Raw genomic sequence first — 17,570 nt, 5'->3', positions numbered from 1 at the left:
TCACATTATGAACGTTTAGAATCAATTACTGTACTCTTATTACCGTAACGGTACTTCATTATACTTCACAAATCATCAATTTCCTTCACAATCGACGAACAGACTTGTTATCCGGAAATTATTTAGCACATCTATATGTATTTCCCAACAAAGTTTAAGCAAAGCTTTAATACTCTGAAGTTCCGTTATAAAATTTTCTGAGTACTCGTCTATTTGCGTGCGTGCTACTTTAAACTATAAAACTTGTTTATTTGTTTGTTGTAATGGAAAAGTATTTTAAAATAACATCGTTACAAGTTTCGTGATATTTCATTAGAAGGATATTATTGAACAGTAATAGTAAAATTACTATTACAACGATTAAATATTATATGCGGTCAAATTTTAGGATATATCTCGGAGATAGACCAACAAATTTTCATAAAGCATACTGCCGTTAGGCAGGCGAAACCTCCAACGTAACAAAAATAAAATTTTACATAAGGGGAAAACGCTAACCAAATTACTACAGTAGAAGTGTTTATCCGCTCGCGGTCTCCCGTACTAGTCAGTATTTTTTTTTCACATTTTTTAAATGAGAGATGGATTAAATGTTAAGTAACAGCAGCGGTTGATTGGTAAAAAGTAACCGATAGTACCACTCACTACGGGCGAGACGTAGGCGTCTTACGAGACAGACTACGAGCGGTTTGACAACGTCTTCTTTTTTTTTTGTACAATGTAGATATGAAGCGACGTTTTATGGAATTTCACATATGTTAAATAATTTTTTAACTGTTAAAATAAATAAAACATTAAAAATGACTATATTACATCAATTTACTGTAACTACAACATAGTTTATACGTTTATACTATTAAATAGCATAGTACTATTTAAGAATGCTGAACTACAACAGAGTGCGTTGCCCGATTAAATCCTATAGGGCACATTCAAACAACATTATTTAAATTTATTATACGAAATTTCAGTTCACTTATTGTACTGAATATTTTTATTATTTAAATGATATCTATGCTAATGTTTTAATATATGTTTATAAAATTTATAATACCAAAAATTATAGCATCGGATTTAACGTACTTTTATAATTCACAAACTAACAAACAAGTAACTTGGAAATAAACAAACGAAATATATTTTTATCATATTTTCATCTAAAAATAATCTATAATTAAATTGAATAAATTATATACTTATTTTTATAAATAAATTTATTATTTAAACACACACCCCCACGTTTAAAGAAGACTTCATAAAATTAAGGAATATAAGAACAACAGAAAATAAATGGAAACAATCATAAAACAAAACAAATAAAGACACAACCATATATTTTTACAAAGAACAATTATTCTAAAACAAATTCGGTAGATACGTTGTAAATAAAAAAATCACCAGAACGTCGATATGTCGTCATACAATACAAAGTAAGTGGTGGACGACAAACAGCCATCATCACAAACGGAATGGGCTAATAAAAATTTATGAACCCGGTTAACATCACAATGTAATAAAGGTCGGAAAAATGTAAAATTAAGTTTTAAATGCAATCTCGTGGCGGAGGGATAGCAATTTTGTCTTTCATCCAGAAGTTTCAGGGTTTGCGAAACCACGTTAATCATAACATTTTTCATACGCTAGGTTAATTTATTTTCCCGATAATGTAAAATAAAATAATAAATAACTGTATAAGTGTATCAAAACACATTCTGTCAACCTTAAACTTCTACATAGTTTCATTTTTATCCGAATTTATTTTCAAAATTTATGATTTTTATCTTTTACAAAAAAAGATTATTTAGGAGCAACTATGACTTTATGGTCCAAACTATATGGAATTTTTTGTTAAATACATCTTTTTTTTAACAAAAATAGCAACAGGTGAGAGACTAATTAATACAATAAATTGAAATTGTATGACGTTCAAGTCGGCACCTCTTACTTTGTTAGCATGTCGACTACTTGCTGCTCGTTTTAATAAGAATTATTATTAACTGTAAATAATATTAGCTGTATGCTATAATAAGACGTCGAAACTAAATATTTTTAAGCTATATTAACTTATATTATCTTTTTGATAAGAATTTCAATTAATATAACCTCTTCTTGTTTGTTTCAAAGTATCGGCTTCGCTCAAACCTGTGCCGCGAAAAAACAGCGTGCAGTGATAAAATGTATATTTTCTGACAGACTGAAATTCACTAGCGGATTTTAAAATATGAGGATGAAAATTACATAGTCGAGGAAATTTTTGTAAATGGATTAAGTAGTTTAAATCGAGAAGAACAATTGTCACCGATTTTCATCGTAGCGGAAAACCGGTACAGGTTTCGACTGATGCTTAGCAAAATCGCATTAATGATCTTATCCACAAGGACAGACCAATAAAAATTTGGGAAACCGCTTAAATTTGTCGTGAAGATATCACCTATCTTCCATTCCATTAATCATGAAAAGCTGAATTATAACAAAATGTTCTAAGTTGGATTCCAACTTACAGACACAACATAGTAGACCCAACTTACAGACACTCGAATTCACATTTGTATGAAATTTACAACGCTTTAAATCGCGTAACAACTTATGAAACTTCAACTCATCCTTTTGAACGGAATTTAAACTGTTAAGTATAATTGGACTGTTTAAGTATCCATAACTCTAATGGTAACGCTGCAACTGGATGTAGTAGCAGTGGTACTAGTATTTTAAGATCAGTGACGGGTCGCGAATAGGCACTGTAGAACTGCTGTAACCCTATCTTCACTTGATTGTCGATAATATTTAATATAACGAGTCCTTTTTTTCTTTAATTCTTTCTGTATACTTGTAAATATATAATCCTTAGCTTAATGTCGGTAGCCATCACCCAGTTTATGAAAAAGATACAAAACTCTTTGTATGAAAGTGTGTGTTCTACAGTTCCAAAGGCTTAGTGTTTGGCTATTGTGCGCATGCGCACATAGGAAGCTGCACCGAGGCTGCGAGGGGAAGAGAGCACTGTCGCTCCAGCAGTGCCGACCCTTGCGTGCTGGTGGAAGGTATTTTTTTTTTACTCCGCTGTGTATGGAACGTTCCCTGTTCGTTACCTTTTCTACCTTTTCTTTTAGTCGGTGGAAGGAATATGAGAGCGGTTTAGTTGTTTTTTCAGTAGTGATCTGAAAATGGCGGAAAGCAAGGGCTCTTTGATTACCAAATCTTTCCAAAAACACGCTGGGGAGGGCGAAAAAAAGGGTAATTAGTAAAAACTAATTATGTATTTGTTTCTGTGTACGTAGAAATTTAAATTATGTACACAATTTATTTATTATTTTACCATTGGACTACATCGTTTTGAGTGGACATTTTATTAAGTTATTATCTAATAACACTAAACAATTTTATCTGTATTGATATTTTATTACTTATTCGGTTAAACCGCGTACCATATTCTTGAATGCAATAAAGTGTAGATTATTATCCTGCTTCCCGCTATTCTATTTGATTCATTTTTTTCGGTTCTTTTATTTTACATAAAACTTTAACCGTGGCCTTGAAAAGGCCCAAAAGAAAATATTCTGGAGCAGCACCCCCGTTAATTTTAGCTACAAGCCGCCATTGTTTACGTTTAATATTGCGAACATTCTGATTAAAGAAATTATAATAATACATTTTTGTGATTATTTCCAAAACTAAGAGATTAATTTTAACCAAACTTAATATGTTTCAGCAGTGTTTATGTTTATTCAACAGCTTATTACTTTTCAACTTACGTAAGTAATAGAAATTTCAAAGAAAATTCCATATAAAAGACAGAAATAAGTACATATTGTATATCAAAACAGTTTATTTTCATTTAATGGTTGTTCATTATGTATCATGCGGTACTGTATAACGTTAAATATTTTTCATCCTGACTTTAAACAGAAAGTTCAAATTTTTTTATTTTGTAAATTAAACATATAAATGTTATTTATTACATAATTGAATTTCTTCTTTTTTCAGCTACCCTACATGTTCCGGTGACAGAGCGCCTGGTTTAGCGGCCGACATGCATTTCCAAGATGATGTCATTGCGTTTATAGGTCCCGCATGTGCGTTTGCGTTGGAACCAGTCGCACGTCTGGCAGCATACTGGAATCGTCCAATAATAACTGGAATGGGTGATCAGGTAAAATATTAATTATCTATTTTACTTATTTTATTAATTAATCAACTAATCTGGAGGCGATACTTGCGATAAAACGTCAACAAATGCCGTAAAATTTTTCAGCAACATGTTTGATTAAAGAACCAAGAAGAATAAAAAGCAAATTTCAGGAAAAGTAAAAGGATATTTAGGGCCAGAAAAATGTCCAACAAAGATGTTTTGAAAATCTTAATTTACTTCATCATTATGTTTTTTAAACAGAAATTCGTATTCAAGAATGAATTGAAATAATCTATTCATACAAATTTTCATGTAATCGAAGTTATAATATTATTTATATACTAGCGGACACGACAGACGTTGTCTTGACGCGGCATTATTCTGTAATAAATGCACACACATAAATATAAGTAACTTAATTAAGTTAAAATTAGCAGGAATGTGTTCTAAATTTCATTAAAATAACTATTAGTATGATATTATCAATTTGTGTATTATTGTAATGGGTTTATTGATTAATTATGTGTACTATGGTTAATATTTATTTTCACTAAATATTGAGATGTCCGATGAAAATTGAATTAAAAAATCGAAACGTCGTAAAATTAATAATCAGTGTAATTAATAAATTTTCATCCACATTACTACTAATCTTCACTTAACATCATTCTAAAAAAGTACCTCCTACATATTTCTTTTTTTATTTAATAATTTTGATGTTTCATAACCATGTAACAGCGTAATTAATCAATCAATAAAAAAATTAAAGCGCTGTAAAAAAGCAACGTAGTTAAAATTTTAGTAGAAATTTTTATCATTTTTCTCATTCTTTATTTTAACATCTATTTTACCAAATTTTATATAATTGTAAATTAAAAATAATTTTAGAAAACTTTTTATAAAATTAATCAGCTAAAACATTATAAATTCAATTTTTTAAATATACTTTAAACTATATTATAAGTAACTTATATTTTAATTTTATATATGTTATAATTTATTTTACAAACTTAAATTTTTATTTTTAAAGAGCCGTTCAATACTTCATAAGTTGCAAAGAATCAAATGAGAACTGGCAATTTAAACTTGTAGGTTGTTGATTGTTATTGAATTTACGTGTATACATAATTAAAATTCATGAAAAATCATGTAAAATACTCACTTCAATACTGCACTTTACAAATCTGCATAATGTACATTTTTAATTAAACTTTAAAACGTTATTTCAATAAATAATAATATAATATAATATTCTCAATAAGCGCGCAATTCTAAAAGACTCGGCAATGCTTCGCTATTGCTAGATCTGAGTATACATACAGATTAAATGACAACAATTGAAAGTTTCATAAAACCTTAAAAAACTGAACATTAGCAATTTAACTAAATTTAACCTTTCACTTTATAAAAGTCAGAATGTAAACAAATCCAATTGGCAAAACAACAGCACTACCTATCGGATTTAATTCACACCACTCTCTAATCACAGTATTCGGTGAAAAATAATTTTTTAACGAAAAGTGTTGTAGCTGCAAAATCATTACAATTAATACTGAACATTAAGAAACTTACAAAACATTACGGAACCTTATAAAATTTCACCTTTAACTTTATAAAATTCAAAATGTAAATAAATCCAATTGTCAGAACAGCACTACCTATCGGATTTAATTCAAACTATTCTCTAAATACGAATTTTAATGTAAGAACAACACTAAGCTACGACGCAAGTAACTGATATGCGAAAAAGCAACAAAATAAAAAAAATTCCTAGAATCCGATCGCAGCACCACCTACTGGGTTTGACTGATAAACCAAAAATTTAAAAAAATCTTCTAAAACGCGATCGCAGCTCTGCCTACCGGACCCAATTGTGAACCTTAACCATCCCAAGATCAACAACACATAAATAAATTAAAAAAACATTTTCACTTCAATACTGTACCTTACAAATTTGCACAATGTATATTTTTTAATTGCACTTTAAAACGTTATTTCAATAGATAATAATATAATATTTCTCAATACGCGCACAATTCTAAACGCATCGCAGTGCTGCCTACTTGTTACTTAATCAGTTGTGATTTTGTTTACATTGGCAACGGCCATACGGGCTCTTTGTGATTGGTCGTTGTGTTTGACAGCGGCCATCTTGCATTGATCTGATTGGTTTTCCTTTGTGTGCATTTCCATCTGATTTATTAGCTTCTTATTTATTAAAAAACTGTTTTCTCGCGATTTTTTGTAACACAATAATAACACAAAATTACGAAATATTTTTCTCAATTTGATCGCAGCACCAAGTGTCGGGACAAACTAAAATTAAAATAGAATATTATTGAATATTCGATACTGAGATGGTAGTGCAGTCGGCCGGATCCAATGTAAAACATTCCAAAATCAACAACAACTTATAAATAAAAAATTAATTAAAAAAAACATTTTCCATTGTACCAAATTGTGAATCTAAATCATTCTCGAATCCCCTTGAACACACACACACAAAGAATTTCATCAAAATCAGTCCAGCCGTTTAGGAGGAGTTCACTTTCATACACACGCACACAAAAAAAATATATATAAAGATATATATATATAAAGATATATATATATATATATCCAAAATAATTATAACTTAATTGTAAACCGTACGGTAAGAGTCTCGCAGATATCATTTCTTCCAATCAAAAAAAATTTATGTAATATAAATAAAACTGTTTTTAAAAAAAAAGATTCTGGTAACAAAAAAGGTAAGTCACTACATTTCTATTATCAAAATCTGTTATTAATTTAGAAAAAAATTGTTTCATCTTCCGTACTTTCATTTACATAAGAGCATTTACTATTAAAACAAGCTGTAATATATTTTCTTTTAAATTTTATAATTTCAAGTACATTATCAAGTTTTTGTACGCTACCTAGTACAATAACGTACTGTTATCTAGCGGCGTGATTCGTAAAGTCACCTTAAAAAAATGACATATTCGAGTCCCACGGTTCTTCAAACAGAAAAAAACGCGTCTAACAAAATTCGAGATATTTTTTGAAAGTATTCTTTATTAAAAATCTAATTGAACTGAAATGTAATTTTATCATGCTTATTTTTTTATTTTTTTCCCTCATTTTCATTTCACTTTTAAGTTAGGTTATGTTTAGTACTGTAAACGTAGTTCGTTGACTTCGCCGTCTGCGGACTCTTACCGGCGAAGTTCTAAGGAACTCCGTGATATATATATATATATATATATTTTTTTCTTTTTTTACTAAAACCAAATATAATATTAATTATCGTCTTACCACACAGTTAGGATAAATGTATGTTTCGCCGCATCAAGGTATCAACTTCTTCAGAGAATGAGAATTATCCACATTAAGTTTCCTTAGTCTTACATACAAAAAACACACAACATCACACAAAAATACTACACAGTAAGTGTATATTTACATTAAGAACGCTAGAAAATTGCCTCTTATTCAGTCTAAGTTTAGGCCCGAACCTATGTAAGATGATAATAAAAATTATATATGTGTTTTAATAATAAATATAAAATATATATATATATATATACACCATACAATAAAATAAAAAAAAAAAGCCGATCAAAAAATTAATCTATACAAAAGAACATGTCGTGAGTGCTTCATAATCAACGCCCAGAAAAAACTACTGCAAATAAATTTATGAAAATTTGTATACACGTTTTTCTTACAATGAAAAATTACACTAAGAAAGAAAGGACTTTTTGAAATTCCGAGTTTGAAGGATTAAAATAGATTTTTGAATTTTTTAGAACCCCGGCTACTTTTGTAATGTCTCGGTAACAAATGAAGATATAAATTTGATTTTTGATTATGTAATCTTAATGTGAATATCTAAAAATAATTTTCAACATTTTTCAGAATTCGTCCTTGAAAGGGGTAACAAAAGGTAAAAATATTTTAAACAATGACTGCAAATTTCCCCAATTCCTACATTAGTAAAGGAGGTATTCACTAGATTTGGGCTTGTAAATTACTATTCACGTAAATGTCGTTAAACCATTTTCGATTTTTTAATGGATGAGTCGGGTGGCTCAACCAAACAACCACTGCCACTGTTATTGAATGTACGACGCGACTGGCTCCACCTGTCTTCGATTACTCGACTAAAAAATACAAAATAAAAAAAAATTGACCTCGACGGGAAACGCAAGTAAACATACTGCGCGGGCGAAGCTGTGATGGGAAAGCTAGTATATAAATAAAGTCGAATTATACACAATAAATACATTTTTAAATTGAATAAGCGAGTTTAATTTTGTTTAAAGTATTTTACGTTTTAACTAATTAAATATTTGACAGAGATAATGATTCGAAAACTTAAAAGGTTAAAAATTTTAAAGATTTGAAGATTTTAAAACGGTTGGTTAACTTATTTGGTAGAAAGTGTCGTATTAAATAACTTCATATTATTGCCAACCTCTGTGGCGTAATGGCACGGGTTCCAATACTGAATTAACTTAACAAAATTTCAAAATAGTAGTTGTTTCAATAAATAAAAAAATAAAAACATGTGTCCTAATTATTTAAATAATATTTTAATTAGTTTTGAAATTAATTTCCGTTTAAAAAAATAATGCAAGCAGATAAATGGTAAAGGAAGCATTTTCGGGCATATATTTATATGAAATTTTTGGCTAATTTAGTATCCCAAATTTATGACATTTACTATTTATACGTTCTGTATGTATGTAACTAAACAAGAAACGAGATTCAACGCGAATCCAGACGCATCAGTTGTTTAAACACGTGCATTATTCATATGTGCGGATTGCTGATAAATCTAATTAATAAGCAACCATTAGATGCGAAAAATAAATTGGATCTTGCATATTTACATGGAATAATTTCTCATACAGATTGTTTTGACACATCTTTCAATACATCATGTGCAGCCTGTATAAAAATTTAATCGTTTTGTAAAATTTATAAAATAATATTTTATAATTGGTTTTTTTAATTTCATTAATAGATATTCATAATAATGAATATGACAAAAAGTTATATAAATAAAAAATTAATGAAAGCACTGAATTTCAATCACGAATTATTACAAACATAAAACCGATTATTAACTATTAAACTACGCATAATTATTTAGTTATACAATTTTCCCAAAATATAAAGAATTTATCATCCCATTAATATGATATTTAACTATTAAATCATATTGTTATTAATAATTTCAAGTTATACACATTTACACATAAATGACCTTTTTCCCGTAGATTCAAACATAATAAATAAAGGTTCTATTCACCAAATTTAGTAAAAAGAAATTTATGAAAGCTGCAGAATTTGCTAATTATCGGAATACTACATAAATAAGTCTTTTAGTGATTTTTTAATCACAGTCTTTTAAACCGATCCCTCTAGTAAAGGAAACTTAATATTTCTCATCTCGTATTAAATTGGAAAATGTAATTTGATTATTAATTATGTGAGATAATGGAAATTCTGGATATATATACTTTTAATCTGGATAAAAATTATTTGTTAGCTTTATTTATTAGGGTAACGTGGTCTCTAAAAAATATCTAAAAATCTGAAATTTGTTTTCATCAAATAACAAGCCTGATAAGAAATAAGTTTTAAAATTAATTACCATTTATGAGTTTTAAGCAGTAATGTTAAATGTTGACGATGGTTTTAGTGTTTTAATAATCATTTCATACTAACGATAAAAATTTTAGAATGAACTTATTTCTATTACCAATAGAAATTTGATAAAGTAGATAAATCAAAAAGAAAAAACCCCGTTTTCGTACTTTAGAACCTAATTCTTCTACACGTTCAAGGTGAAATACGAAAAAAATTAAAAATATGATTTGTTCAATCCCTAACAAAATATTTTTTTCCTCAACAAGCTCCCACAGTTTTGGAATTTTTTAAAAAACTATAGAATTACCACCAATTTTTCAAATTATATTTTACCCGGGGATGGTTAGTTTTAAAAAGTAAAATATTCCTACTGATAAAGTTAAGTACAAAAATGCATACAACAAATAAATAAACACACCAATTTACATCCCGAATGAAGTAACATAACAAAAAGCTTAAATGATTAACTCCCGAATAGGGACAACGTAACGTATATTAACTCGGCAAAACATAATTAGCCGGCTTATTGACTTTCAAGCAGCTGTTCCCAATTGAAGAAATATAGACTTTTTCCTTTTTTTAACCTCCGGGACCAACATTAGATATTGCTTAGAGGATGAGATGAATGACAAGTAGCGTGTGAAAATGTCATGCCTGACTGGGATTGGAACCCGGGACCTCTGAATGAAAGGCCGAGACGCTACCAATCGCGCCACGGAGGCCGGCAAAGAAATATGATCTAGATTACCAATAGAGAACATTACAGTATATTCTTTTTGTTAAACTGGCTATAAAAGGTGTATTTTTCTTCACTTTTTTTTTTTTTTTAAAGAAAAATACGAATAATCTTGTACGTTATCAAATTTGTAATAGGAATATAAAATAAGACCAATCTAAACTCTTAATCGTTAATATAAAACAATTACACATCAAAACCATCGTCAACAGTACGTTTTCGTTTCTCCCCCGCCCCAAAAATTTGCAAGTTTTTCACCTGGAAATAACTCAAAAGAGCAGGAAATACTGAGATTAACCACAACCAGGTTGGAGAAATAATTCGATATAACCATTTATATTATCATTTTTATAACCATTTATATCAATTTTTTTATAATATAACCTAATCAAACTTAACCTACGCTCGCTAACCTCGACTAAGTAATAGTAATGTTTTAATTATTTAAATAATAAGTAATTGCAATAATTACTGAATTTGTTATTTAAATACTCAGAATATTACTGTTAATTAGTCAAGGTTAGCGAGCGTAGATTAAGTTTGGTTAGAATAAAATAAATGTTCATAAAGACGATAATATAAATAGTTATATCGTGTTATTGGGTTATTTCTCCAACCTGGTTATTGTTATATCAATATGTCTTGCTGTTTTGAGTTATTTCGTGTGAAATCTTGCAACTATTAGGGGAGGGGAGAAACAAGAACGTACCTCGTCAATATATAACATTACTGTCAACCTTATAATTACGAGGGATATCTCTAAAGTAAAGACCGCTGGGAAATTTCTCTCAAGGTTGGCGAACCTGTGCCGTGCATGGCAACACTAGTAATGTACACATTGCATTGTTGTCTGTAAGTTGTCGCACTTCAATAACTTTGATTATGTGAGTTATTACGGTATAAAATGAACAGGAAAATCGATGTTGCCGCGGACTGTGAAACACGTGGAGTCATACGTTTCTGAAACCAGAAAACCGTTAAGCAAGATGAAATTCATGATTGCTGTGTACGGTGATAATGTAATAAATTAATGAAACGACCGAAAATGGTGTGAAAGGTTTAGAAATATCAGAATTAATATGTACGATGAAAAACGTTCGGGGAGACCTTCAATAATCACCGAGGACTTCTTGAAACGCATCGATGATGAAATCAAAAAAGATCGTATCTCAACGATTTCCGACCTGACTCTTCATTTTCCAGATCTTTCAAGAGCTGTTGTCGGTCGCATTGTTCATGACCATTTAGGCTTCAGAAAAGTTTGTGCACGTTGGGTACCGCACGTCGTAACGGAATGTCACAAAAAATCCGAATGAGATCTGCTTTGGAATTTTTGATACGCTACACAGAAAAAGTTGATAAGTTCCTTAATTCAATTGTTACCGGCGATGAGACATGGATTTCGTATTACACGTCAGAGAGAAAACTGCATTCAAGTGAATGGCGTCATCCTCAATCACCAACCAGACCGACAAAGGTCAAGCCACAGCCATTTGGACGCAAACTGATGGGCATAGTTTTTTGGGATGGGTTTGGCATGCTGCTGATTTCTTTCATGCCACGTGGAACGACTATGAACGCAGAAACCTATTGCGAAACTTTAAGTAAGTTACGATGCACCGTTCAAAATCGACTAACCGACGGCGATGTTCTGCTGCACGTTAACACACCTCCACATGTTGTGGGTCCGACAAATGATTTACTAAGAACATTTGGATGATTAATTTACGATCACCCACCATACAGTCCAGACTTAGCTCTTTCTGATAACCATTTGTTTGGGAAATTGAAAGAAGTTCTTTGCGGTTAGCAATTGGTGGGTGACGATGAACTTAAAAATGCTGTTAATCAGTGGCTAAATGGACTGGCAGCAGACGAATACGACGAAGGTATGTTGAAGCTGGTTTATCGCTACGATAAATGTCTTAATTCGCGTGGCGATTATACAGAGAAGTAGTATAAAGTATGTATTTAAGGTAAACAAAAAATACTTATAGAATAAATTTTTTACAACGAAACGGTCTTTACTTAGAGATAACCTCTTGTAAATGGTAATTAATTTCAATATTATTATTGTATCGTAAAACTTTACAGATTGCTCAGGCTTGTTATTTTATGAAAACAAATTTTTGTACTAGCGCGCACATTCTTTGATCAACCGACTTCATTTTTTGTTAAATTGTTCATGCTTCAATAATGACATTTTAATTTTTATTTGTTTTAAGAATTACTTAATCGAGTTACTAATGCCAGCTACTGAGCGCTGAAACAAAATTAAATGCTGGTTGTCTACCTGTGTTAATGTGTTTTGGCGACAGAATAATGTCGTGCAAACTCTACGGGAAATTTCCTAAATTCTGCAGCATTTTTTTTTTTTACTTGTATTACTTCACCACAGAAGCTTAAACAGAAACTTGTGCATGGGAATATGTAAATAAAATTTTGAAGCGTGAAAAAACCATGCCTGACCAGAATTCGAACCAGACACCCCCCGGATGAAGCCCGAGATGCTGCCAGTCCGTCAAGGAGATAACTGTTAGATTAAATTTTTTAATGATTTTCTTAAAAATTTTCTGGCATTTATATTTTCCTTAATATTTTCTAACAAATATTAATAATATTTGTTATATCCGTGGCGGAGTGGTAGCGTCTCAACCTTTCATACGGGGTCCTGGGTTCGAATCACGGTTAGGTACGGCATTTTTCATCTGCTCCAAAAGTCCATTTCCATACTCCCAAGCGGAAGCTTCTGTGGTGAATTAATTCATCAAGCAAAAAAAAAGGATTAGTAATAAAGTTATCTTTTATTTTTTTAAATAAGTACAATCCAATATATTCATGAAGCATTAGCTTCAATAAGTGAAAATTTAAATCAAGGCAGAGGTGATGGTCGTATAACAAATAAGGATCCTTTCTTCTCTCCGCAATACATATTGAACACTTAATTTTAAAAAAAAAATCTTTATTTCAAACACTAATTTATCCCCATCGTTGTAATGGTTACTGTGCGCATTTTTACATCCTTGTACGAAGTAAAGTATTGTGATCGCGAAAAATTTCGTTTTTCAGATTTCAACGAAAATATTCTTTTTTACCATCCCTGAATCCACTTGAACTAGTTTCGGCGTGAGGTCTGTACGTACGTACGTATTTATCTCGCATAACTCAAAAACGATTAGCAGTAGAATGTTGAAATTTTGGATTTAGGACTGCTGTAACATCTAGTTGTGCACCTCCCTTTTTGATTGCAATTGCCTGAACCAAAAGTGTCCAAAAAAATCTAAAATCCAATAGAATCTGGATTATGGACTTTTTCTTAAGTGCAGTACCGTTTTTCAACGATATATCATAAGAAATACTTATTTTCATTGGTTGTAGAGGTATAATCAAATAAAGTTTTAATGGAATATTTGAATTTTACAAGGGGAAGACACATCGGTTTGAATCAGACTTCATCTCCTTTTTTTTTTAATTTATTAATTTATTAATTAACCTCTAACTGTTAGGATAAATAATAATTCAATAATAACAATAAAAAAAAATTCACAAGTTATTAATAAAAGAAAATTTTATGTACTTTTAATTTTAAAAGAATATATATATGTATTTTAATAGGCATACAAGAAAGTCATCTGGTGTCCACATCAGATTTTTTTCGAAAATGAGGAAAGCTGGAAAATGAGATGCTGTAATAAAAAATGATGAACGCTATCCAGCTATGATTCGAGATTTTTTGTTTCTAAATGTTAATAGACTTGGCTATGTCAAACAATGCTGTGGAACTATCTGATTGGTACTGTTTCTCGAACATAATATAATGTTATAAGGTTAAAAAAAAATTGTTAATATTACACATATTTTCTATTTTATTGCAATTATACGTTTAGCGCTGAAAATGAAAGATACATTACTGTTATCACTGCCACCTAAATATTGCACTGATTATAAACTAATCTTCGTACCCAACATTTCAACCCGATTTTCCTTCTGAAAAAAATTAATGGAACTTGTTTCTTTGTATACTTTACACACCTTTATTAGTAATCCTCTCCTTTAAGAAATAAACTGCCGGATTAATCTATTGGTAAAATCGTCGTTAAAAATCAGTTGATTTTTGAAGATTTTTTGAAGGTTCTTAAAATCAATTCATAGTAAACGTTGCTTTTATACGGATTTGAATATTAGACAGTGGATGCCAACGTACTTAATTATTGGGGTTGAATTAACGGCATGAGTCTGTACAAGACTAAACCTCATTTACATGTCATAAATAACATCCTCATCACATTGCGCCAAATTTTATTGTTTATTAGCTGAACAGTTTGCAACGTACGTATTAGGAATAAAAAAAAGAAATAGATTTTTTCAACAAAAAAAAACCAAATTCATATCTTACTTCCAATCATAGGCGACTTTTCCACCGCTGCAAAAACTAGTAAATTTAAAAATACCAAAAAAGATTGGACCGATTAACTATTAAGCTATGTCAGTATTATATTTTAAAAATCAAGCACATTTATTAAATTACATTAATAAAATAGAAACCAGGTCGGTTATATTTATTTATAACTATGTTTAAATTAATGAAGTATTTATTACTGGAATAAATCCTCAATATATTTTTTAACAGTAAAATGAAGATAACACATTGAAGAAATAAAAAGTAATTTTATAGTAAAATATTATCACGAATAACAAAGTTAACAAAAACCTTAAATGGTATCTACAATCTGTATCTAAAGATATTAATCTAAGCGACATTTCAGTTAAATATTATTAGTGTGCTCAAAAGTAGCGTAACATTTACTTTTATAACTTAACACATCACCCCTCTGTTTATATCACAATTTTCATCAATTCCTTTTAACAACTGTAATATTAAGAGTAAGTATAATCCAAAAAATAAAAACTGAACTAATCAAGAGAATAAGAATATTGTAAAACTGATCAAAAAGATTGTCACATAAATACGTCAGTCACGTAGAAACAATTCGTTACGTACCCAACGGAAATTCTATGTCACCCAAAACCACTAATGGATTTTTTAGAAAACGAATTATTTTACTTTCTCGGTATCATAGCTCTAGAGCGATGCTAGAAGAAGAAAAATTTTAACACTGAGCCGTAGCCTCCACAAGATTTAAAAAAGGATTTTTTTGTAGGCGAACATTTTGGTGTTAGAACATTTTTATAGCAGCATGCATTACCGTCGATTTATAAAAAAATAATAAATTAATTAACGATTGTAATTCTTTTGTAATCAACAAAATCCTGATATTTCCAAATTTTATAAGCGACGTCTATGTTATAAAATTGTTTTTTTTATTACTTTGAGTAACGGTCACCGTGACGTATTTTGGGGTTAGAAAATTGAGAAACTTCCTTTATCAATAATGATGCAGAACGCTCATTTATGTAAAACTTTTGCCAGATTTTTTTTAAATTTGTTAAAAATAGTTTATTTTTCAAGTGTTCAATCATAAGAATTAAGTTGTCATACTCCCTCAATTTTTTTATAGATGGGGTACTGAATGATCATGCTGTTTTTAATCTTTCATGAAGTTTTTTGTACCCGACCTGTAAAAGAGGCATGTACTATCCCGTAATAGGCAGTGTGGATTGGAAGTTTAAATGGTTTTGATGTTTTTAAATTAAATTTACGCTTCTATTGGGATTGCCTAGAATGAAAAGTTTTTTTTTTACAAATAATTTTCTTAGCGTCTAATGAATGATTGTTTAACAATCGAATTGGCCCTCTACGTTTAAATTTTAAGAAAAGTTTTTGTAAACAGTTTATAGAGCAAATTCATTCCAATTATGAAAATATTTTGTACATCAAACTTTATTAATGTGTTGATGAATATATATATTACTCACTAGTATGTATTAAAAAAATGTAATGTTTCGTTTCAAAACGAAACATACGTACGCTAAATTTATATTTAAACAGCTTTTGAACCGCTTTTATAGCAAATTTCTTAAAAAAATTGTCTTACAATTTTTGTAAATATATAAATATCAAATCGATTAATTTTCGTTTACCGCTGTATTTCTGTATTTACGGACTCAAAATTAAAATGATATCTACACAAGATCTGCCAGATAAATTCCTTCAGTTCCTTCATAAATACACAAACAAGGATTTCAATCTTTTTCTATTACGTAAGTTTGCACGGACCTTCCACTATAACCCTAATTTTCGATAATAAAGAGCGGTTCCTTCTCCTCCTTTCTTGAATATCGTTAGATTACAACCCTGCCTAATTTATTTATATTTATCCTTATTACCATGAAATATTTATTTAAATAATGCATCCATTTTTAATGCGATATTTTTTCACGTACTTCATAATTCGCCAATCAGTCCCACCTGGTCCTTGACCCTTGGTGTTCATCCGCTCTTTAATTAATTTTCCCGTTGTTATCACAGTTTTATTATCATAATATCTACAGACCATCTAATCAAGAAAACCGTTCCCATTTTCATTTATAACTCATTTCTCTACCAAACAGAACAGCTCTACCAGAATCCAACATCCAATTTAGATCAGTACAATTTTATAATGCTACCGGTTCATATATATATTTATTCATTTATACATTTCACACTAACTTGACTCTTCTGATTCTAAATTACTTACTAAATGACCTTTGTAGATTCAAAAGAGCCTACACGCGTCCAGAACAATGTAGTTTACTCTAGTTTACACCTAAACACACGCTAACACAAAAACGAAAATAATGAATCTGATTTTTTTTTTAAATTAAAAAGGTTATATACATTAAAACTCTTTACTCAACCTCTTTCTTTAAAGAATGGAGTGTATTAAGTACGAAGCAAAAATAGTGAACATAATATTAAATTTGATATCTTCGTTTCAAGTATAAACCTCTTAGATATTCCTTCCTTTAACATAAAGCCGTACGTCTGATCCATTACGATATGAAAGATGTTTCATATTGTAAGATTCTAAATAAAAGCGCTATTCTACTTCTAATGTTACACCACTCAAATATCTTAATTTTAAAAGAGGTAAACAAGACATATATAAAAAGAGAAATAGA

At 29.9% G+C, this 17,570-nt stretch overlaps 1 protein-coding gene across 1 annotated transcript in view; it reads left to right on the top strand.

Annotated features, from left to right (window-relative positions):
• The window catches only part of LOC142321285 (atrial natriuretic peptide receptor 1), a 251,566-nt gene that overhangs the window by 95,990 nt on the left and 138,006 nt on the right, over nt 1-17,570 (top strand). The window contains exon 2 of the mRNA XM_075359283.1: nt 3,985-4,150. Coding sequence (XP_075215398.1) covers nt 3,985-4,150 — 166 coding nt within the window. The remainder of the gene's footprint in view (nt 1-3,984; nt 4,151-17,570) is intronic.

The sequence above is a fragment of the Lycorma delicatula genome, chromosome 3 (genome assembly GCF_047948215.1).
Source record: "Lycorma delicatula isolate Av1 chromosome 3, ASM4794821v1, whole genome shotgun sequence".
Classification (NCBI taxonomy): Eukaryota; Metazoa; Arthropoda; class Insecta; order Hemiptera; family Fulgoridae; genus Lycorma; species Lycorma delicatula.
The sequence above is the reverse complement of the archived record's forward strand: the minus strand, read 5'-3'. Positions and strand labels throughout refer to the sequence as shown.